At 41.0% G+C, this 24245-nt stretch overlaps 1 protein-coding gene across 4 annotated transcripts in view; it reads right to left on the minus strand.

The window, feature by feature from the left end:
- TRPC4 (transient receptor potential cation channel subfamily C member 4) overlaps positions 1-24245 on the minus strand; it is a 70267-nt gene that overhangs the window by 29358 nt on the left and 16664 nt on the right. For 3 of the 4 annotated variants that reach the window (XM_053371547.1, XM_053371546.1, XM_053371545.1), the window contains exon 3: positions 4416-4934. In XM_053371547.1, coding sequence (XP_053227522.1) covers positions 4416-4934 — 519 coding nt within the window. Of the gene's footprint in view, positions 1-4415; positions 4935-24245 lie in introns of those variants that run through there. The other variant, XM_053371551.1, reaches the window with a different exon arrangement.

Consider the following 24245-nt stretch of genomic DNA (forward strand, 5'->3'; position numbering starts at 1 on the left):
AACTGTTGCCCTCAATGACAGGTTTTCCTCAATTTGCATCTTGATTCTGCTCCTTAAATGGGAGACCTTTGTATTTATGGGGTTGCTGGATAATCCACATCAGTTGCACTCTAGAATGAAAACTCAATCCTTTGCTGTAAATGCAATATAAAATTTCTGGATTTTTATTGGCAATATGCTGTTTCCATGTCGACAGTCACTTTGAAAATTCATTGAAGACACTTTTCTATATTTATTGGAATATGAACCATCCTTACAATTTTTTCCCTAACTTGTCAACTTTTAACTCCTTCCTAATTGCCACATATGGTGAAACTGTTGGCTCTGACTCATTTGCTGCTGCTTTTTATCTACCGGTATATTGATTTTTCTTCTAGTAGGTGTTGTTAAAATCATAATTCTCTTTGTGCAGACAACATGTTGGAGACAAGGAGAGCAAATCAATCCTAGGTCAAGTTATTACATCTTGTTAGTATCCCACAAAAACAATGGGGCTGGAAATAGAAAGGCATACAGCAAAAAGCCAAAAATGCGAAATAATTGGCACGGAGGAGGTCAACCCTGTTCCACCATACCCTGGGACAGACTCATAGACTTTGGGCACTTCCAGATTAACTATTTTCTGGTGGGATTCCATCACATACTGTTATATCTAGCCCTGACCTGGTACCAGACATGAGGTCCTTGAAGGATCAACCAGACACCCCACAGGTCAAGAACTTTTAGCAGGGTCCTGTGAAACCAATGCTGAGTATCCCCTTGAGGGGTCCTCCAGGTTGGGACCTGCTGGAGAACCCCTGGAGCTATCAGAGGAGGAGGTAGCACCACCCATCAGTTCTCAAGAACACTGGTGCTAAAATATTTGGGTCAAGGCTAAAGAAAACATTACAGTATGCATCTGTGGACCCAAAGTCAGTGGTCTACTGATGAGTAAGGGGTATACACATGAGTATGCAACTAACATCAACTGTGGTCAGGCTGTGGTCCAGGAGGCCAGAGTACATAATGTCTCCTTCCCGAGTCTTTCATTTGCTGGAAACAACACAACCTTGTTTCTAAGTCTAGTTCCCACGGCTTGATGAACTTATGATACTGATCTTGGACTGTTTCCTAGACCGATTCCCTGTGCTTGACCTTGGTTTGTTTGGACTGTGCTGCACCACCAACCCTGACTATTCTGTTGACTAATTTGGTGAAAGGCTTATGCCTCCTGGGATTGGGACCTTAGCCCCTGAGGATACGCACTGTTTTTACTGATGTCATTGTTACTGAGGATTTGTCCTCTTAATGGTGTTGCATTAGTCATAAGTGCTCCCACATTAAAGTTGATTTGTACTTTTAAAACTGATTAGATGGTCACATGGCATCAGTAGCAATCTGTGCGTGATCCACAACTTTTGGCACATATCATTAAACTTTTCATACCAGAAATGTTCCCTTTTTTCTTTTTTAACTACTGATGTGCTATGGTACTATGGCAATATGCCGAATTGAAGTTGCTTCTTTGTGAAATAGCTACTCCCACATGCTTCCTGTTGATGCTGTTTTTGTGGAAGCTAGTGAAGGTTTAGCACAGTAATCACAGCCTGAATATTAAAACTGTAAAAGTGGAAGTATGGTGCTGGCATGCTGCCATTCTGCAAATAACTTGTACTTAAAAGGGGGATGGGGGAGAGATAAAATTGCTGCCCACCTGCTCTTTTTTGCTGCTTGCTGGCAGCTATGGTGGTTCCACTTGTGTCGGGGGGGGGGTCAAAGGGAAACTTTGTGACTGGCTCAGCCTCTTAAGGTTCTGTTTTGCTCAGAGATGGGTGTATGCTTAAACGCAGAACAATGTGATGGCTGTGTGTGTGCAGAGCAAGAGAGAAACTAGAGAGGTGACTGTGTGCCACTGCAACACAGAGGCAACTGACGATTTATGTATTTTCCTCCTTCTTTCCCAGCTCCCATCCTTCCAGATGTCAGATCTTTGCCCAGCTACAGGGCACAGGGAGGGAAGAAGAGATCAGACTTCTTGCTGCAGACTGAGAGAATAGAACAGCTGTGCTACTGCTGGTGCTTGGAAAAAGCACAGTGATATGGCAGCATCGTATCATACAGCACATCTAACTTCTACTTTTGTAGAGGGGGAGGGTCAATAGAGTGGATGGTGAGGGTGCAAAAAATGGCCTTGGAATTGCTGGAGGATGCCAGTGCAGAGTTAATAATGCAGGAGTATTGGAAAACATTAATGTAGCAGGAGGAGGATCAGATAAATACATTATAAATCCACATTGAAAGTGTATAATGCTTATTGCTGCATAAACCTGGTATAAGACATCTGTTTGGAGTTGCTCAGACTGGCAAATTCAGGTTGTGCAACTCAAGCTGTTTGGGAGGTTGCATGCAACAAGTCTGCTTCCCCCCAAATTCAGACTTCTCGCGAAAAGAAAAATAATGGAAAGTTGCACTGGGAAGCAATGGGATGGCACTTGCTTTGACACAACATCATCAAACCTCCCCGCAAGCCAATTGGAATGAATACTCATTAAATGGCCAATATCATCTATTCCTGCAAAAAAATCAGGATGTATGTTCAATAAACAGATATTCTGGAAGTGCCCTTACAAAAGAGAGGAAATCATTTTTTTTAAAAAAAAAATATGGCTGAATGAGTTGGATAGCAGTGTTTCATTGCACAAATCAAGCTTTATGAATTAAATTTTTCATATGCTACATTAAAGGCAGATGGAATGGACTCCACAAAAAATAATCTAGGATTCTTCTAGAATTCTCATGTGATGAGATTCTGTGCAAGCAGAAAATGGCTACATATTCATAACTGATCTACAAATTGTTGCAACAGATGAGCTGTTTGGATAGAAACAGGCAGGTTAATCCAAACAGAGATGCAGGCTGAGATTCACTTAGACAGTCACCCCTCCTGCCTTGTGTGTTTCTCTTTGGAGCTTTTTACACTCCCTCCACACATACTTTTGAACAGTCTCTTCCCACTACGGGTTAATCACAGACTGCTGTGAGAATATGCCTCAGTTTTAAAGGAATTTTATTGCTTGGGATGATGGAGCGGCATTAGATAAGTACAATTCTAAAAGCCCACTTGGGGCTGCAGAATTGGTAGTCATGTGGTTCTTGGAATCTTAGCCATAATTAGTTTCCTCCTCCCTACAGTCTGATTTCAGGTAACAGCTAATTAAAAGGCAAAGGATGCCATCTGTTAAAATGGAGCTTGAGGAAATTGCTCAGCTTTGACGAAGTATCAAAGACCAAATGAAACCTCTGCAATATCACAGTTGTTATGATGGCTTTCTAACTTGGTCATACTTTTGTTATAAAGCATAAAATGTTAAGGTGGCACAACCAAATAAGCAATGAACACACATAACTAAATATCATCTTAGGACTGTTTCTTTAAATGAACTCTGCTTTAAAAATATTTGTATTTATGTTAGCTATTTGCAATGTCTGAAAATCTTAAAATATAATATAAAAAATATTCTCATGTTACACAATAAATTATCTGAGTAGAACCATGTGCTATGAGGCAAACAGGATACCCTAACCCTGTGTTTACATTGTAATGCTGAAGCTCCATGATATGCAAACAGTATCTTCCTGCACCTATCTTCACATGACTTTCCAGTTATAAAGAATTATTTTTACTTAGTTATTAAAAATTATATACCAAAAACAAACAGACCTCGAAGTGGTTTACAATTATTTCAACGTCGTTTTGTTCTCATTGAATTACTGGACCATTGTGGCTCAACCAAGAGGAACGTAACCCTTCTAAGTAGTTGTTCATGACCAGCACCTGATGTGAAGGCTGGAGTCAGAGTGGTAGATGAAGCAGAGGCTAAGCCAGGAACCTCTAGGGCTGAGCCAGGGAGTTCCAGAACAGGACAGAGGGAGCTGGAAGAACATTAATGAGCTCAAAAGGGAGCAGTTAACCTAACAAAGGTTCAGAGAAGACCCAAAGAATTGCACAGTCACCACCAGCTCCTCCTCTAACAGGTTCTTTGCTGGGTCATTCCTTGAAGCTGGATTCTCATTTACAGGAAGCAACTATTTGCAGTAATGCACATTGCTGCTTGTGGAGGAATTCTAGGCTGTAAAATGAACCAGAAAATACTTCTGTCTTTCCACAGAGCTTAACGTCAGGCAGATCTACTAACAGGATCTTTTTTTCAGGAGAGAACATGAGCAGCAGTACTTCTGGATTTCTTATATGCTGAAGTATTTCAGTTTCTTGTATCACAAGAGCCTAATAACCGAATGTGCCCATTATTATTTTTTAAATGAGACAATATGGAGAACAAAAGACCTTGACAGCAATTTGTCTCATTTGATGGGTATATCATCTATCTCATACATTATTTCAATTAAATCAGAAAAATATTCTTCTATACACTTACCTCTTTTTGACGGTACTTAATTGCCAGTTTGAGTCTTGCAAGTTCATTACCATTCTGCTCTTCTATTAGACTGTTATCATCTCTGTAGTTAAGAATAATTTCAAGTTCCCTGGAACTCCGTGTCTGATCCAAGAGGTCTTTTGCAAATTGCTTGCATTGCTGTGATAGTTCTTCATATTCAGATTTAAACTCATTCTCCACTTTGCTCAGTTCCTGAAGTTCCCAACTTAATTGGAAAGCTGTAAGAAAAGGATCCTCGCTTGACAGGGAAATCAAAGATGGACTTGAAAGAGCTCTGTAGATATTGAGCCTGGATCGGGAATGGCGAAGGCTGTCCACATCTGAGCTAGAGACACACTCCACACAGTTACAGCGGACTTCATGCGGTCTGGGAACAGAAACACCTTTCTGTACTAAAAGTTTTACGATCTCATAATTGTTTGTATGGGCAGCCAGGATAATGGGTGTGATGTCTGGTGTAAACTCTGAGAATTGTTTATCCAAAAGGATGGGTGGTACCTGTGGGAAGGAAAGCGAATACAGTTATATTGGATAGGTGTTATCTGTGGCTCAAGGTACAAGATATCAAGGTATAATCATACGAGGACTTATCCTTTTGGGTAGTACAAACCCATCCAGAACACAACTGAACTGGATAGATTACCTACCTGCCAACAACATCTCCATCTTATCTGACCTACACTTTATTTGCTGCCCTCCAGTGACTCAGCCATTGATTAAGCTCTTCCAATGTACTGCCTGAATCTGATGAAAATGAGAAATACAGCTGGGTGCTATCCACATGCAGATGATACCAAACCTTGCGCAATCTGGTTTCCTGACCACATGGAAGCCTATGTCCACACATCTCTATGTAAGGAGGCTTCCTCTTTGCAGACATCTTCAGTCAAATGTGTGGCAGGATCTATGGCCCTGAGGTTGGGATGTCCTGCTTCCCCTCTTCATATATTGCTAACATCTAAAAGGCTTGCTTTCACTGGAGAGAATCTATCCCAGTCTTAAATGAAACAAGAGAGTGAGGGGAAAGACGCTAGGCTGGCTGCTCTTTTATTCCTCAGTTTCAATATTTTTGCATTCCCTGTTTGTTCACCTTCTTAGTGTCGCCGTAATTATTTCTGAGATATCATTACCTTCCTCCCCCAAAAAGACAAATGCTTGTTTTGTACTTCTTATTTACCTGCTGTAATACTGTATATAGTCTGGAAACAAGTATTGTCTCCTGGTAATGCGCCTACCATTTCTATAAGGAAGAATAGAACCTGGCTTTGTCTTTTTACAGTAATTGCTCCCAACAAGTGATGAGAGAAATAAAACAGTGTGAGGAGGGTTTTTGTTTTGTCAGTAAATACAGAACAGAGGAGACTTGATACGTTTTAGAAGCAGCTATTTATAGTGCACAGGTGCTATTTTTAAATCACTTACTGATGGTGTGAATATGAAATGATTCTCATAGATACAATCCTGCATTTCCCTCACTATTTGTTTGAATGGACCTCTGCCCAGTCATGACAGAATTCCTTTCATTCCTTTTCCATACCTGAAAATCCCCCAACCACTCCCAATTAAACTTAGGCTGGTTCTTAGATAAATTCACTTTAAATTCAGCTATTTCTCCATATTTGTAAGCATTTGCTTCCATTCAGGACCTTCAACTTATAGTTTCTTCTTGTCTCACTACTGTTACTATTGGTTCAAGAAATACTATCAATGAACTAGGGCGGGAGTAGCTTTGCCCTGTTCCTCCTTCTATCTTGGAAATTTCCCTTTTATTAGGAACATTGGTGCTGGCATGGTGCATATCATATCCACCCATTTACATAGGATAAATCTTTTAAATCTGACTTAAACTTTCCTTGTATCTAAAAGAAAATGCAGGCAGCTGCCATATATTTTCAATTGCATAAAAGATAAATAACTGTTCGTATTTGTTTGCCTTTTAAAAAGGTTTGTTTTGTCTTTTTGAATATATTTTTTAACACTTTAGAAGGAGGTGGATTTGCCCTGCCAGACCTTAAACTTTGTTGTGAATCAGTTGCTTTTTGCTGGCTGAGAGAATGGCTGACTCTTGAAAACACTGAAGTGTTGGATAATGGCAGATGAAGTTGATGGACTATATGGAATTGGCAGAAATGACTGGCAGAATCCGAGACCAGGGAGAAGAGTCGGTGGAAGAAGATTGGAAAAAGTTTAAAGATTATTTATAGAAATACTGTAAAATTAATGAATGTTAGAAGAATGTTGGAATGAAGTTATATGGCTTTAGTAGAAATGTTATAAGGAATTAAGTATAAATAGATTAATAGAATATTAAAGGAAAAAATAAGGCTAGAATGTGTTAAGATAATTTTAGGATAGAAAACAGAGGAAGATGGAAAGGAATTGCTGAAACAATTAACAGAAGTGGAATACAAAAAGGGAGGTGTGAGGAGGTCGTTGAAATAAGTGAATGAAAGATAAGATATTGAAAATGCTTGAGGTGTTTTAAACTGTTTTTGTTTTGTTTTTGTTCTGTTTTGTTAGTTTAATGTGTTAGTGTTTGTAGTGTTTTTGTATTGTATTGTATTGTTCTTTTTCTTTTTGTAGTGTTTAAATGGTTGGAAAAGTAATAAATATTAATAAAAAATATTTTTAACACTTTAATCATCTTGTTAATACTGACATTAGTGTTTTATAGTCAAAATGTGAAAGCGTTTTTATTCCCCCCCCCCCCCCCCGTTGTGAAGAGAGGGAGGCACTGTGGCTTCCTCGGAGCTCTGGCGGGCAAATGGGGCATCTAGATGTGCAGATGAGTATTCTGGAAGTGGGTGGACTAAGAATGCCAATGGAGAATTGGTGACTGATTGGCAGAGAAATAAAGCAACAGAAGCTTGCATAGGCAGTGGGGTCCCGAGCAGGAAACAAAAGAAGCCAAAATGGAAGACAAAGGCACAGGAAAGCAAGAGAGAGAGAGATCAGCAGAAGGAAAGCAAGCAAGCGAGTGAGGACAAGGGTTGGGGACAAAGACAAAGAAGAGGTATGCTGGGGTTCTGAAGGTACTTGGCATCCTCAAGCTTTGGGGAAGAACGAGAAAATGCCTCACACCCTTTTTGCATGAATGAATTGTCCACTCCTGTGGTATAACACCCACCCATCTAGATCATTAGTTAATGGTTCTCCTATTCATTCTACAAAGCTCTTAGAGTGTTCAGTTATTAATCAGTCTGGGTCTGGTGCTTTGGTTGCTTTTAATTCTTTAATTGTCTGTACAATTTGTTGGCATCCAGCATCCAGCAGTCTCAAAAGACAGTGGAGTGCACCTCCAGGGATGAAGTCAAACTGTTGTGTTAGCAGCACCAAAGTGAGTATGGAGATACTGGCCTGCCCAGACAACAACTCCCCTCTTGGCCTTGCTGATGTGGTCCAAAGGAAAGTAGAAAAATACGTTTGGCACAAGCTTAGTGGCAGGAGTTGCTGGAAGGAGGCATACAAGGCACCATCAAACCATCTTAGGGGCTACACTCTGGATTGGTGTAGGGTTTACTCCTTAGTCTTTTCTTCTCCCAAAGATGTCCCACAAGGCAGCAGAGATTTAGGGTCAGAGCTTTGCTTCTCCTAGAAGGGCTACCTTCCCAGGTTGACAAGCCCCATCTGCCTCTCACTTTCCTCTACAGTTTGTGTAGAAACCACCTTCTTGACCATTGCGCCCACTATTGGTCTTGTCCACTCAATCCACCCAAGCCTGTCTTCGAATGCAGAGGAAGTCCTTAACTCACCAAGGATTTAAGACTCATCAACTGCCCTAACATGGTTTAGCAGGCCAGTTGAAGCCATTTCCTGGGGTGTGGCCGCTGTCACATGCTGACAGCTTCTAGGAGCCACAGGTGAGAGCTGAGTGGAGAGTGGGGACCAAAGGTGAGCAAACTACCCCCCCCCCCAAAGGTACTACCCCTCCTCTAACATCCCATGCATCCCATTGCCTGTACAGGCATGTTTTATTAGGAGAACTTTGAACTGAGATGCTGGTAAACTTTCATGGGGACTTCTTTTAAAATGCAAACTGATGAGGGCATGTGGAGAATTGTGTTTAAGATTAGGAAAAAATGATCAAGTGAGAGAAACCGACATTGACATATTCTCTTATTCTTACTCACATTCTAAGATTCTGACCTCTTATCATTGAACTCAAACTTCTCCTGTTTGTTTATCTTGTGCATAAGAGTGTCCAATACAACCCAGGTTACTTTGAGGGCTATACAAAACAGTCTTACCATTATGTAGGCTGGGCAGAGCTTTAAAGGTCTGAGATAACAGATTTTGAAATTAGCAGCTGTCCTGCAGTTACATTTACCCTCCATACAGGTTCAATAGCTTTGAAAAGAAGTAATGGAGCTAAATAAAAATAGGTTTTCCATTTCTGTTATCACTTCTTGCACCATAACAAAGGGTCCTATTTTTCTTAATACCATAGAATTGTAGAGTTGGAAGGGACCTGGAGGATCATCTATTCCCCTGCAATGCAAGAATATGCAGCTGTCCCTTTTGAGGATCAGACCTGCAAACTTGGTGTTATGAGCACCAGACTCTAATCAACTAAGCTAGGTTTCCTACACTGGGCTGTTCTTGCCAAGAAAATATCTCCAAAGCTGTGGATCATTTTACATCCTCTCCCTGGCCTGAGTTTTGGTTGCCCCTGATTTCCTTGATGCCTCTATAGTCTTGCAATGAGTTAAGTCTTCCATCAGGTGCATATCACTGTATACTGTGTCTCCATGAGGAGCTCCTTGGGGAAAAAATAAAGGTCTCTTATGAACGGCTCAACTGTTTCTCTAGACTTCTGAGCTCTTTGATAAAAGCAGGCCCTCTCAAAGAAGACTGTTGGCTCATAGTCAGCAAAAGTAAATTTTTATAATTTATAAATGTTGCTGGCTTTTTGCCTGTAACATAAAGAAATGAACTTCGGTTCAAAATTCCTTTGCTGTGAGGCAAAAAGAAGCATTCCCCCCCCCCCCCCCCGTTCATGGCATACTGCAGGGTTACTAAAGCTGAAGGTGTCTGACACACTGCATGTGATTTGGCTTGTTTTTCAAAGCTCTACAAGTTTGAAACTTAACTTCTCTGGCACCATACCAGTGAAGGTCATAGAACATCAATCAGCCATGTTCTTCACTGTCTCAAAGGAACAGGGACAAAAGAACAAAAGGAAATTCTCATCTCAGTCAAAACTGCACCTTGACCAAGCCATAGAATGGTAATTTCTCCTCTCAGTTAACAATGCAAGTCTTTCTCCTCATTATATTTGCCTTTGAAACAATGCAGATTAGAGAAATGTTTTTGGGAAACTGTGAGTGAGGACTGTGTCAACTCTCATGCTCTGTAAGTTGTCAGAAAGTTGTTGTGGCATTTCAGAAATCATGGTAAAAAGAACCAATGTGTTCAACCTAAATGTAAAGATGTAGGGAAAAGAACACACTCCCCCTAGTGGTGGAAGAAAGTACAGAGCAAAGTAGCATCTGAACCCAGCATGCCACACTTACTTGAATGGATAGAGTTGAACTCTATGTTTTAACGTAACTACTAGAATAAAGTTGTTGTTAATTTATATACAGTACAGTCGTACCTCGGGATAAATATGCTTCAGGATAAGTATTTTCAGGTTGCGCTCCGCGGCGACCTGGAAGCAATGGAGCACGTTACTTCCGGGTTTTGCTGCTCGTGCATGCGCAGATGGTCAAAATGACATCACGCGCATGCACGGAAGCGGCGAAACGCAACCCGCGCACATGCAGACACACAGTTGCATCTTACGTTCTGTTCAGGATGCGAACAGGGCTCCGGAACGGATCCCTTTCGCATCCCGAGGTTCCACTGTACTGCCCTTCATCCAAAGATCTCAGGGCAGCTCACAACATAAAAATACAGGATAAAAGCACAAAATAAATAGTAGTGGACCATAGCCCATGGTTTGAGAAACACTATTCTTGGGGTTTTGTGATAGTGGCATAAGCGGTAGGGGTGACAGTGAAGCCTGCATATTGGAGAGGTTGGGGAGCCAGAAAGGCCTTGGGTTGTCATTGGCTCAGCTGCTCTAATTCTAGAGAAGGTCAGGGCAGGCAGAAAATCCTTAAGCAAAGAGGAGGAGTAGAAGAGGCAGAAGCCTAGAAAAGAAAGAATGAAAGGGGAAGGATGTAGAAACATGAGTGGGAAGAGAAACTGGGAGAAAAAACAAGCTGAGGAGGGATGCACAAGGCTGGGTACCACAGAGTTCAGCACATTGCTTCACAGATTTGAAGTATCGGGCTGCAATACTTCTAGTCAGGTTGTAACATGTTTGGCAACAGCTTATGATGGGATTCTTCTCCCTCTTGCTTTTGCCTTTTAGGACAGATGTTTCCATTTGTAAGGTTAAGGGTCAATTAATGTTTTAGACTCAATATAGGAGCAGAAATGAACCCTGAGACTAGTTTGGAATAACATTCTAAGTTGGGAACCAAAACATTCCATGTTGGTTTACAAGTTTAGAACTCACCATCTGATATTTGTGTGATGCCTTAGTTGAAAATTTAAGACCTTAGGATTGTAAAAATATAGACTTCTAGTGTATTATGCCTGCTGTAACTTTGCAAATCATAATACTGACAAGTGATTGAATCACTCAGTATTTGCACAGCAAACCATTATAAGCAGTATATAAACCTTGATAAACTACTGTAAATGCCATTTGTCAATTGTATTCCTAATTATTTTCTTCTTTACCTTGCTCCATTTCAGTGTATTGTTATTTCAAGCAGTATGAACATAAAATATTCCTTTCTCCCTTCTGGTCATAATAATGCATTAAATTACAGACTGGTCAGCACATTGCAATGTGAGTTGGTATACTGTGGTTGCCATGGGTGTAAGCAAGAAAGTCCTGGGTTGAAATGTCAGTTGATGTAGTAGTAGAAGAAAAGTCTCCAAACTTTTTTCTATGGACACATTTAGAAATCTAAGGAACTGTTGCAGGCACACCACAAAATAGTAGCAAATGTCATCCACCTCTCCTAAAAAGCCCTGGGCACCACCCAAAAGCAAAACTGAATAAATTCCAGATTTTAAAAAATGAAAGGGTCACCATAGTCACCATATTGGGGATTCCAGAATTATAAACTCACTAGTGAACTGCCATGAGATCTTATGATGAAGGGCAGTATATATAACAACAACAAACAACAACAACAACAACAATAGCAGCCCCCACTCTCAGCCCCCACTCCCACCTTTAGTATTGAGTTAATATAGGTTTTTTCTAAAGTTAATTTTTAGCATATATTTAATGTGTACATTCTCCTAGGAGCTTACAGCAGCATACAGGTCTTACTCTCTTTTATCTTAACAATATCCTTGTGTGCTAGATTTAGGCTGAGATAGTGCTGCTGACCAAAGATCACTCAGTATTTTTGTTTCACATTTAGCCTGAGGGTGGTTTTGTGCAAATTAGTTTCCCTCACTGTGGTGTTTGGTTGGTTCTAATAAATCAAAGGTATTGTGTGAGTTCTGCTTTCAGGATATGCAGATCATCAAGGAGATTATGACAGCAGAGAACAAAGTGGACCCACATGAACCAAGCAAAGGCAACATTGGGACAAGCAATCTGGTTAGTACAACCAATCCAATTTATTCAAAGAAGTGAATCACACCACACTAGACAGGGCAGCAGAAAAACTAGCCGACAGCAAGAACCAGAGTAGTCCATCAGTATTTCTAACTACGGTAACATCTGCATGATGAACTAGTGCTATGGGGAAAGGGAGGGGAATTATCCCCTTTGACAATCCATCTTTAGTCACAAAGTGATAGCTGGGTTCTCAAACCTTTACTTGAAGTAGACAAGAACCACAGGCACAGTTTAGCCCTAAATTAGTTTGAGGTGCTCAGTTTGTTGAATTGTTTGCATAGATATCTTAGGAAGTAATTCTGGCAGGCAACTGACTACACTGAGAACTAGAGTACTAATCTGATTGGCTTCAGGTTTATGCATGTGTTTTTTTTCCCATACAGAGAAACTTGTTAGGTTTAGCAATTCTTGCAAGTCCACCCGCCTCGCAAAATTTACATAGACCCTGGAGCTCTCATTATCTTGGAAATTTCAGGAAAGCAGCTACAGGCAGCTAAAGGTATATTTGAGTGCAGAATGAAGACTGAAAACAGTTTCCCTTCTCCCTGTCTGAGTAATGTTGCTAAACAGTTTGACATCTCTGCCTTTGTCACTTGCAGCAGAGTAATTCCACAAGCAAGGGAAATACAAGTTCTGAACCATGCGCTTTAATTCTGTGCATAGTAGACATTTAAATAATTCAAGCTTCAGGAGGTCAAATTTCTAGAGAAGAGGTGCTGTAGAAATGTAGAGTCATGATTTGCCCAGGAGATTGTGATGCAATATATAGCATATAGACTGTTCCCAAAGTCTTATAGGAGGAGCATAGTGAAGGAAGGCAAATACATCATCATTATTTATGTGTCCATGTTCATACATCTGCTGAATTTAAATGGATCTGTATATCTGGATGTGACTCACAGTCTCCTCAATTATGATTGTTTCCCTGGCATAACATCATAAATAAAGACCTATCTGTCTTAGTGTGAAGGGGGAACGTTATTGACATTCCAGAGAGCATTCTCAGATAGGTTTGTCAGAATGAAGTGTTCTTGTTTTGCTTACAATATTTGCAGTCACATTCTTCTAAAAAGGAAGGCTGAATTGAAATACAGAGTGGAGCAGCAAATAAACCCTGTTTGGTATTCATGATAAGGGAGATCAGGGGCACAGAGTTATGCCCCAGTCCCTCTGGTGCATCCCTTTTGCCCTGTTTATAGCCCTCCGTGAGCTGGAGGGCAAACCTCTAAAGCAGGGCTTCTAAACTGTGGAGGGAACCTCTAAGAATATAGGAGGTGCCCCATTTCACAATTCTGCCCTCAAGCACATGGAGGGCTGAAAACAAGAACATGACATGGTGGAGGGAGGTGGAGCTTCAAAATGTTGTCCCAGTTCTCCCTCATGCCATTATTCCTGCAGAAGCACACATATAAGGCTTTAGTCTTTCACCCCAAGGTGTCTGCGGCTGTCTGCAATTTTTCTAGCAATTTCCAAGATGGTTGTGGAAGCTGATTTGAGGGTAATCCCAATTATGGAAGGAGCCTGTGTGGGCATCTATATTATGTGTGCATCAGGTAACATGCTCAACAGCAATTTCTCATGGTAGTTAGGAAAAATGCCATTAAGATTAAAGCAATCATTGCTGACCATATGCATAATTGTCCAGTCTACATCTGCATTTATTCAGTTTCAACTATATACTGTAGCTGATTCATGTAGCCAAAAATATACAGTGGTACCTTGGGTTAAGAACTTAATTTGTTCTGGAGGTCTGTTCTTAACCTGAAACTGTTCTTAACCTGAGGTACCACTTTAGCTAATGAGGCCTCCCACTGCCGCTGCGCCACCGCCGCATGATTTCTGTTGTCATCCTGAAGCAAAGTTCTTAACCCGAGGTACTATTTCTGGGTTAGCGGAGTCTGTAACCTGAAGCGTCTGTAACCTGAAGCGTCTGTAACCTGAAGCGACCGAGGTACCACTGTATTGTGCAAATCAGCCTTTAATTGATTAGCAAATGTAGGGCTCTTTTGGAAGAAAATTCTCTTTGTTTGCTGTGCCTATACAATAATAATAATCATCTTAAATTTCTTCATTTCTATTTTTTTTCAAAATATTTTCCTCTGGTAATCATCCTCAAAAGTAGCACCAGAGGTATACTGTTTCTGAGCATATTGATTCATTTAGATTCTCTGGCAGTAGCCACTAACTACTAACTGTCCTCCACCTGCTTTTTAAATTATTAATGTGGCTATGTTTTTGGACATGACTTTAAAAAAAGGCTAAGGCAAGATAAATTTGCAGAAGGTTGGCAGATATCTAATGAATATAGGAAGGGGTTAAGTTTAATTCATAAACCTGACAGTTCAGAAGTCAGGTTTGAGGAGGATAGGTAAATTTTTATTTAATACTAGAGATCGCACGCCTGTCAACTCCACGTGCCAATCCTCTTGCTGTTCCTCATCACGTTAAACCCCTAGAGCTTGCCCTTCTTACCCCATGCAACTGTAATGCTTGCTTTTCACCTTCTTAAGCCCATTTGTGAAGCCATGTCTATTTTATTGCCCCACCAACCCATCCCTCCTTCTTCCTCAGCTTTTGTGCAACACCCCCACCTCCTTGTACACAAGCCACTTTCATGGTGACCTCCTGCATCTTCCTCTTCTTGCACACTGCAATGAATACTAACCAACCTTTCCACCTTCTGCCCAATTATGAAGTCACCATCCCCTCCTATTCTGCAGACCCTTTCATGCCCCTGATTTCATCTCCACCCCCATTCTTGTGTCTTCTACTCCCTTTTTCCAACCTTCTTTGCACCCCCATTTTCACCCCTTTCCCTTCTCCCCCCTCTACTAGCTTTTCTCAACTCTTCCTTCCACATAGATCATCCCCGTTTCTATGCCTTCTCTCTCCTGTTCTGCTACCCCTTTGCTCACGTACAGCATGATCTATATTACTGTATCTGTAAGATTAATAGAATCTTAAAAGCAAGGCTGTTTGTTAGCTTGTTCAGTTAGAGGTTAAGTTCAGTTGATGGATGTTGTACATCAGAGGCACCGAGCTCCAACCGACATTGGGGGCCTTGTCATGTGCATATGATGTCAGGGGCAGACTTTGGTAATATGGGGTCCTGAGCAAGGACAAAATCTTGTGCACTCGCACCCAAATATTTCTTATTTTCACAATAATTCCTTTGGTAGCGTTGCTTTTTTATGGATCTTCTCAGTAGGTCCCCATGTAAATATAGGCAATATTGTTATTTTTGTTTTGTGCCCCCTCGGCTCGGTGCCCTGTGAGAGGGAATTGCCTGAACTGTTCTAAATCCACTGCTGGCAGAGCACCCATTTCATGTATATTTCCTGGTACTAGGGAATGATCCTTCTTGTTATCAGACAGCAACAGCATCTGTGTGTGCACGCGCTCATGGGTTTGTGTGTGAAATCCATATTGTGTGATCTCCCCAATCAGGACCAGCAGAACACAGCTAACTTTCTACAGTAAACATTAGGCTGTCTGTAGGTTAGTGAAGCAGGAGGAGTAAGTGCACTCTAATTTTATGTCACATCACATTCCCATGACAGCCATTTTGTGTTATGCCATGCCTCTGACAGCCACTTGGTGACTTACAACATTTTGACAAAATTCGCTGTCCTACGGCTGTAATAAAGATTCTTCTTGTTGTTGTCAAAATTCCTAATGTGCCCTTTTGCCCAGAAAAAGTTGGCAACCCCTGTTCCAGGTAATTGGGCATGACTTTCAACAGCAGTCTAGCATATTCTACAGCTTTTTCAGATTCCTGGCATGCACTCATCTCACTTACTTACTTACTTATTCAAACCTTTATTAGGCATTATACAAATAAAACGATAAAAGAGAAAGTAACATATAAAAGCCTTGAGATATATACAGAAAGGCAGCAGTTGGCTACATACATATATATATATATACATATAAAATCAGTGGTTTTCCTTGCTAACCCGCTCCTTGGAGGGCTACTACCAAAAACTCGGCTACCCCCGCCGTTACCCTTTGGTCAACGTCGGATAGGCAGAATCCCACACATTCACCTTGTTGGGGCTCCAGGCCACCCAAAAGAGGGGACAGCACGCGTTGACGGAGCGTACTGTACAATGGGCACTGAAAGAGAATGTGCTCTACCGTGTCCGGGACATTCATAAAACATCTGCAGAATCTCTTGTTTCTGGGGATGTTTTGATATCTTCCCCTGACAAATGCTGAGGGAAAAACATTCAAACGGGCCAGCATAAAGGCCCTACGTTGGGCTGGAATTATTAATTTGGTGACGTAATTGGCTCTGTTATCTAAGATATTTAAATCATAGAATATGGGCGAACAAATTTTGTTTACAGCTGCCATAATATTTTGCCTCTCGACATCCTTTAGTCTAGTTAGGATATTATGGAAAATGTATTGCTCATTAGAATTGTACAGGGGCTCCAGCTCGATGCCTAAAGATTCAATCTTTTTTTCGAGGTACTGATACCATCTTGATTTGTAGGAGTCTTTGAGCAAATCAGCGAGCAGACTTGATGGAGGGCAGCGAAAATGGCAGCGTAACCAGTACTGCCATGCACTCATCTCATCTTTTACATGTGAATATACACATCCCTCATTTTCTCTTTAAAAATAAAAAATAAATAAACCCTGCTACTGCAGACATGTTGGTATATGCCCTAAGTTTGCTGTTTTTGCCACATGAAACAGATTCTGTCAAGGGAAAAATAATGTGTGATCAGCTGGGCAATATTTGACATGCAAAGTAGCTAATTTCTTACATTATCACAACTCCAGTTGCCAGCAGGATGTGCGAAAAGCATAACAAAGAGAAGATAATTGAATTCCAAAAATAATACATATTCATCAGGAGGCCAACTAGTGGATAATCTTCATCATAGCTGTGCTTTTCACCACTATAGAAACCATTGTTATGTTGCCCTTGAATAAGGAATCTGTTTAATTTGTAATGAGGACTGGCTGCAAAGTTGCTAATTTTCTATTTAATGTTGTTCACCCATCTTCAAAAATAAGAACAGTAGGTCAAGGGATTTAGCAGGGATTTTACAAATGGATGTAACATTATCTTCCTGCTATATGGATTTGAATTTTACATGGTTTTTGTTGTTATTGTGATGGGTTTGTGGGTGCTTTGACTCCCCTAAATGCCTGTGTCTAATAGCTGCTGGGTCTAATTGGTGTTGGGAGTTCAAATAATGCTTGGAGTATTGAAATGGGCTGCCAGATGCTGGATTTAGGAAAAATACAGGCCAAACTAGCTTTCCCATTCAGGAAATCACCCGGGAGAAGAACCATCAGGGAGAAAAAAGGGAAGGTGAAGAGCCATTAGGAAGATATAGGCTGTGCCAGACAGCAAGGGGACGGAGCCCCTCGTTCCATGGAGTGATAGATAGCAAAGTTGAGTTCAGGACTGCAGGGGTGATTATGTGACCTGGGGGAAAGCGGTTGCAGTCTGTTAAATGCGGCAATTTGAAGGGGGGGCGGTCAGAACACAATATGAACTGACAGTTTGAATCCAAGGCTGCAGCAATGGGAGACACAGGACCCTCTTAAAGTGTAATGCTGGAAACCCCCTCCCAACCCACATCATAGCCTCAGGTTGTATATATGTATAAACCATATATATATATATATGCGCCATATATCAAAAGGACACCACAAAGTCTCTGCTGTGTCTCATTTCCAAAGGAAATACAGACCCTGGACCCCTGGAATCTTGCACCACCCAGAGACTGGGGTAGTGTGTAACATTATGTAGATATTTATTGTGAGCAGCTTGGAGGGCCTTAGTGGCTGGGAGAAAGAGAGGTAGATTTAAAAGTAAAGTAATAAAGAAGGCCAGTTGGGAATACTTCAGTAAAGTAATGGACAACTGAAGAAAATAGAGGCATCTGAATACAATATTCTGAACCAGCTTGTTTGAACCTTTTCTTCTGTGTCAATCCAGAACTGACTCCAACCATGCCTGCAGGACATGAGTCACTAATTTTAATGGCACAGTGCGATTCTAAGGGTCTATAACTCAATGACTGAGCATAAACTCTGAATGCAAAAGACCCGAGGTTGACGCCCTGCTATTTCTGCCTAAATGGATCTTGGCTGGCAGACATGTGGGGGCAAGCTACACATTTTAACGCAATGAAGTGTGGCCAAGATGGGATTAAAATTTTGAACCACTTGGGCATTGCCCAAATTGCTGTACTCTCACCTATCAAAGAGGGCTAACAAGTCATTGCTAGTGGCAGTTTTGTGTAGCAAAGTGTTACAATATTGCAGGTGTTAATGTAGTGTTGCAGCTTGGGCAACATATGAAGTGATAATTTAAGAGAATAGATGCAGGAGTCATCTGTGCTGTGATAACAAACTAGATGGAAAACCATCCAGGGCCTTCAGAATAGAACTTCTAATGCTACTGCAGAAAAAACTGGGCTCTGTCATACTAAAAACTTCATAGAGATCCAAAATAATAAAACCAGGTCATATGGCAAAGTACTTATCATAAATAGTGGCTTATTGGCTAAAAAAAGGTAATTAATGCTACAGGGCAAAATAATCGCAATCATAAACTGTAAAATAGGTTGTAATTGAAATAGCTGCAAAATACATTATAAAGATTAGCCTTAGTGACTTGGATTTAAATTGTACAAAGATCTTTTCAAAAATGAAATGCCTCATTTAAACACTAGATGGCATTTAAACTATAGTAAAATCAATACAAAGTTAGATTGTTCGCTGAAAATACGAACACTAATTGATAGCTAGATCTTCTAGCACCTTATAACTTGTTCATTTTGTTCGACAATAAAACAGTCCAGAAAGTAAAAACAACCAGAGATGCAGACTATAAAAGAGCCATTCCTTCTACCTCTCTCTCTGTGGCTTCTTCCATGAACATTAATAATGAGCTAAGAGGCTAATCATGTCAGCTTTTTCAGCTTCCTTACAGCTGATGTAAGGCAGAGGTGGTTTTAGGGCAGCGCCACTGGTTCCCAGTAAAGGTCTTGGAGTCCTCCTGCTTCCTTTCCCAAAGCTGTGCAAAAACTTACTGAGCTTTGAGAAGGAAGCAAGAGGGCTCTAGGACCCTGTAAGAGTCTTACACCCGCTTCCCAAAGCCTGGCACAGAACTTCAGCTCAGGTTCTGTGTCAGGGCCTGATGCTGGGTTCAGCATCTTCACTGCTTGCATGACTGGTCTTCTTGATCCAGCTCCTTCCTCCTCCTTTGTGCCAGGGTTCTGGCTGTTGTTCAGGTTCAGGGTCATGAAATCCAGGATCATGTGCACTAAATATAAATAATAAATCTGGGCTTGAGCAATCTGGGAAGGTTTGGACAGTGTTTCCATGAAAGATGAGTGCCTTTGAAATTCTCCATAGAAATAACACTCCGTAGAAGCAAGTGACTGGAAAACATCCCCAGAACAGTTGATCCATTGCAGCAGCACAGCCAAAGATGGAACAGTCCATGGGAGTACAGACCACTGCAAAGTAGTGCAGCACCTTAATCACTGCAAATGCTGCTGAGTTTTGTTTGTTCTCTCTCCATCTTGCACCCACCCAGGGGAATAAATAGTAGCTATTATTAGAACAAGAAAGGGGGCTGCTTTTGCCCATTTTGAAGGAAGTATAATTATAATTCATGTCTACAAAGTCTGTGGCGTCTATCAGAGCAAAGCTGTAGGTCAGAGGTGGTACAAAACATTGAATGTCTGCATAGGCGCCGACTCCATGGGGCTTGAGGGGGCCCGAGCCCCCTCAAAAATTCGTTTGGGGGGGCTCCGCCCCCCCAATAATCTCCGGCGCCCCTCCAGCAGAGCGCCATCGCCGCCCCTCCCCCAGCCCAAAATGCACAGGGGGGGCGGGCTGCATGCCTCCTGCCCTCCCTCCCGAGCAAAAGCTCCACCCAATTTCCTTTGGAGCTGATTAATAGGCGCAGCACGCTCTCCCCTATTCGCTCACGAGGAGGCGGCGCCACTTTATTTGCATATTCATGAGCTTATTTATTATTCATGAGCTTTCCCGGGCCCCCCCAATATTTTTTATAAGTCCGCGTCGCTGAATGTCTGTCTGAGGCAGGTAGCATCGATGCCATCACCCTGTTTATTCACACACACTCTGGAACGTTTAGTGCTTTGCTGTGGCTAATGTGGCATTTGTGCTGGCTGTACCTTGGCCCCAAGCTCCCTCTTCCCTCTGTCTCACTGAGAAAGGGCCAGGAGTCCTTCAGAGCAAGGAATTTGGGGCAAGGTGCCTCTGTGGTGGACAGAAATCTTTTTTTAAATGGTTAAAAGTTTTCAATAATAAAATACAAAACAGTAATGCAGTGTGTATTTAACCCATTGTGGCATTAACCTCTTTTATTTAATCCCTGATTGGTAGTGGTCCTTTGTGTGAGCAATATAGGAAAGCGAATGAAGCAGCCAAGGAGTAAAATGGTACCAAAGCAACAGCAGCAGCAGCAAGGGAGAAACCGTAGTGCTAAAAGAGAGTTAATTATTCTGTCCCCCTTCCACTGCACTCCCATTCATAATTTTCTCCTCCCCACATTGCAACTTATGAGGTAGTTGATTACAATGGCTATAAAGGCAATGCTATTTGAAAAGAGCAATAGAATCATAGAATTATAGAGTTGTAAGGGACCCTAAGGGTCATCTAGTCCAACCCCCTGCAATGTAGGAATATGTAGGTGGTCCATATGGGGATCAAACCCATGACCTTGGCATTATCAGCACTACGCTCAAATGGGAGGGTTAAAGTGCAAAAGTTGATTTCTAGAAGGGAGCTATAAGTCACCGAGAAGGAAATGATCAGAGCAATGTTATGGGCCAAGAAAACAGTGCAATAGTTTATCTACATATAAATAAATTTTGTATCTATTTTGGAGCTGTTAAGCAGATGCTCCATGAAAAGTGAATGGGGAAAAAGTGGCTATTCTACTCCAAATATTTTTTGGGATGGTGTCTTTCTTTTGGCAGAAATTGAAACTTAATAACATTCAGCCCAGCTCTCTATGGAGTGCAAGGTTTTATTTTGTGTTGTTTTGTTTTGTTTACCTACACATATCCATAATGTATCCAGAACCAAACAGTCACTTAAAAGTGAGTTAACCTCTTCAACACTTGTTCATGTTCCTAGCCCAATTCACTACTGTTTCCTAGGGTTTGCAACAAATCAAATGATTTTGTTCAGTGTAAGTAGTGGGGAACCTTTTTGGCTTGAAGGGCCTGATCCTTATCAGTATCAACATTGCAGGTCAAAGTTGACAGGTAGGTGGAGCTGCCCACTTGTCAAAATCCCTTGTACAGTATGGGGTTTGCACTTGGGAACCACACAACAAAGGACAACTGGGCATATGGAGAACAAAGTGGTTGTTTTTCCCTAACCCACCATTAATAAGGACGGGACAAACAAGGCTGAAATTTGCAAGTGACAGCAGCAAGTAGGACTTCTAGGCTTTGTTGCTTGATTGGGAAGAGAGAAGCTTAACACTGGGTTCAGGAGTGCCAGACAGCCCTCTTCAGGCACTCAAACCCAACACTGAAAAGTATATATGATATATGGAAATATGTATCTCACTTCATAGTTAGGATTTACTGCAGTATTTTGATGTAGCCTGATATCCTTTTTTTGGCTTTGATTTACATAGCTTCCTTCTTTCATTTAGTTGTGCTAGCCAGCAATCAACTCTGAACATAAATAAGGATATGTGTAATAAATCAGACATTCTTGTACACATCAAACTGTGCAATATATATATCACATTTGAACACATTTTTAGCTCTCTGCGTAACTCAAAACTTGTTTGCACTCAGATAGGTAAGCTGTTGTAAAGATCAAGTGTCTCAGTTCTGCAAAGCCTTGTTCTGTGTTGTTTATATGCTGCGATTTGATATATTGCTACTATTTGCATGTCATTCTTTGTGCTGGAACTCTGAGTTATTCTTGCTTGTGAAGGGAAGTATTTTAACTTATTTTGGTCTTGGATGTTTGTTCCCGAGTCCATTTCTATGTGCACTTGCTATGAACCAGTTCTAATTTTTCTAGAGCAGCATTTGTTACAACTTTAGCATGCTTCTTTAATTATCTAGCTACATACCAGAGACATTATAGAATCAAACTCCAAACAAAGCATTATTTGGCCATATAGAAAACTAACTGAGATGGTCCCTTGATGGAAGTATATCTATTTAACATTGACCAATGAAGTTTGGAGGATGACACACATATCCTGTGAGGGGAGTTGCTGATATGAATTAGGTGTGTACGAGTCATGTTACTCTCAGGTAGAAGGAAAGTGTGTTCAGGAGGCATTCAGGGTCATGTGCTTAGCCCCATGCTCAAACTCATACTGCTTTTCCTGCTCCCATCATTGCTGTCATTGCATTCAGCATAATGCCTGAAACAGGGAGCCTTCTCTATGCATAGAGAAACTGCATGACTTTGAGTGCGAGACTAAATCAGAGCTGGATTATAATGGTGCAACTACAGCAGCTGCTCCAAGATCCATGCCACAAGGAGCCTCAGACCCTCTCATGCACACTCACTACTCACATACAGACCACAGATGTATCCATGCCTCACTCAGTCATATATATACACTTCACGCATACATTTCTCCCTTTCTCTCTGCCCAAGTGCATATCTCCCACACAGACCACACACACACAACTAACATACAGTGGTACCTCAGGTTACATACGCTTCAGGTTACATACGCTTCAGGTTACAGACTCTGCTAACCCAGAAATATTACCTCAGGTTAAGAACTTTGCTTCAGGATGAGAACAGAAATTGGGCTCTGGTGGCGCAGCAGCAGCAGGAGGCCCCATTAGCTAAAGTGGTGCTTCAGGTTAAGAACAGTTTCAGGTTAAGTACGGACCTCCGGAACGAATTAAGTACTTAACCTGAGGTACCACTGTATTCATATTTATTTTGTACACACACACCTCCTACAGACCATAGGTACAAACAAACGCTTCCCCCTTTTCACTCACACATTCACACAAGTAGGACTTATGCATCCAAAACATGCCCTATTCAGGCAAGATTAAGATTGGTTGAAACCTTGGAGCTGTACTAATTTTCAGGGATGAAAATATATAGAGAGAGTGGCCCATCCTTTATAAGGATTGTGGAGTTGAGAATGCATTTCATACGAGAGAAGTTTCATAGTTTGTTTCCATCCTACTAAAAAAAAATGGGCATAAGCCAGACAAATACAAGCATTTATATGTCAGTCTGAAGTCAATGGAAGACATGTAAGCACACATTAATGCACCAACTGGAAGGATTTAAATGTGCTTAACTGTGGCTGAGTTGCGCTATGTGCTTTGTCCTAAGTTTAATTATCTGCCGTTTCTGTGTACCGAGAAGTATGTAACTCAGTATTTTAAAAATTAACTTTCTGCAATCCAAACTGTGCCCCAAGGAAAGTTGGATTTTATATTATGTATTAAATAAGCAAATTAATATATTTGTATATTTTCTCTTATGCATAATGTATTCTGCAATGTTTGCTGTTTTTACATAATTCAAGCCCTCTTCCATCTACTGGAATTATTATTCAGATTGGTCCTTCCTCCTGGCTTCTGAGATTTCATAAAGAAATTATATGTTCAATGTCATGTTCTGAGCTCTTCCTGTACTCCTGCGGAATTGTGGCATATACAGAGCCCATTCATAACTCCAGAGCAAAGTAAAAAGTAAAAGACAGTTAAAAACAACAACAACAACAACAACAACAACAACAACAACAACGTGTTTCAGGAATTTTGCAGCTTTGGTAAGGTTCATTCTGGGTTCTTTCTTAGGGAGAGGTTTTACTTATGTAGAATTATTACTGGAATTTTGAGTCACAGAAGAATATATGAGGTCTGAAATTACAGGATACAAAACAAGCAATGTAGTATTCTGTATGAATAATATTTAGAAGAGGATACAGAGATTTTTCCTGTTCTCTCTTCCAAAAAAATGGAAAGATAATAAAGGGGGGGGGGAGAATTCCAAAGGGGAATTGATTATTCCCTTCCATTCAGACTGCATAGCATTGCAGCAGTGCAAAAACAGGGATGATACATTGAATGCTTTCACAATACAACAATGAGCTCTTATTATGCTATTGAAGAAATGAATTATACGTTTTACTCCTCTTTCACTACTGAATCCAC

The sequence above is a fragment of the Podarcis raffonei genome, chromosome 17, assembly GCF_027172205.1.
Source record: "Podarcis raffonei isolate rPodRaf1 chromosome 17, rPodRaf1.pri, whole genome shotgun sequence".
Classification (NCBI taxonomy): domain Eukaryota; kingdom Metazoa; phylum Chordata; class Lepidosauria; order Squamata; family Lacertidae; genus Podarcis; species Podarcis raffonei.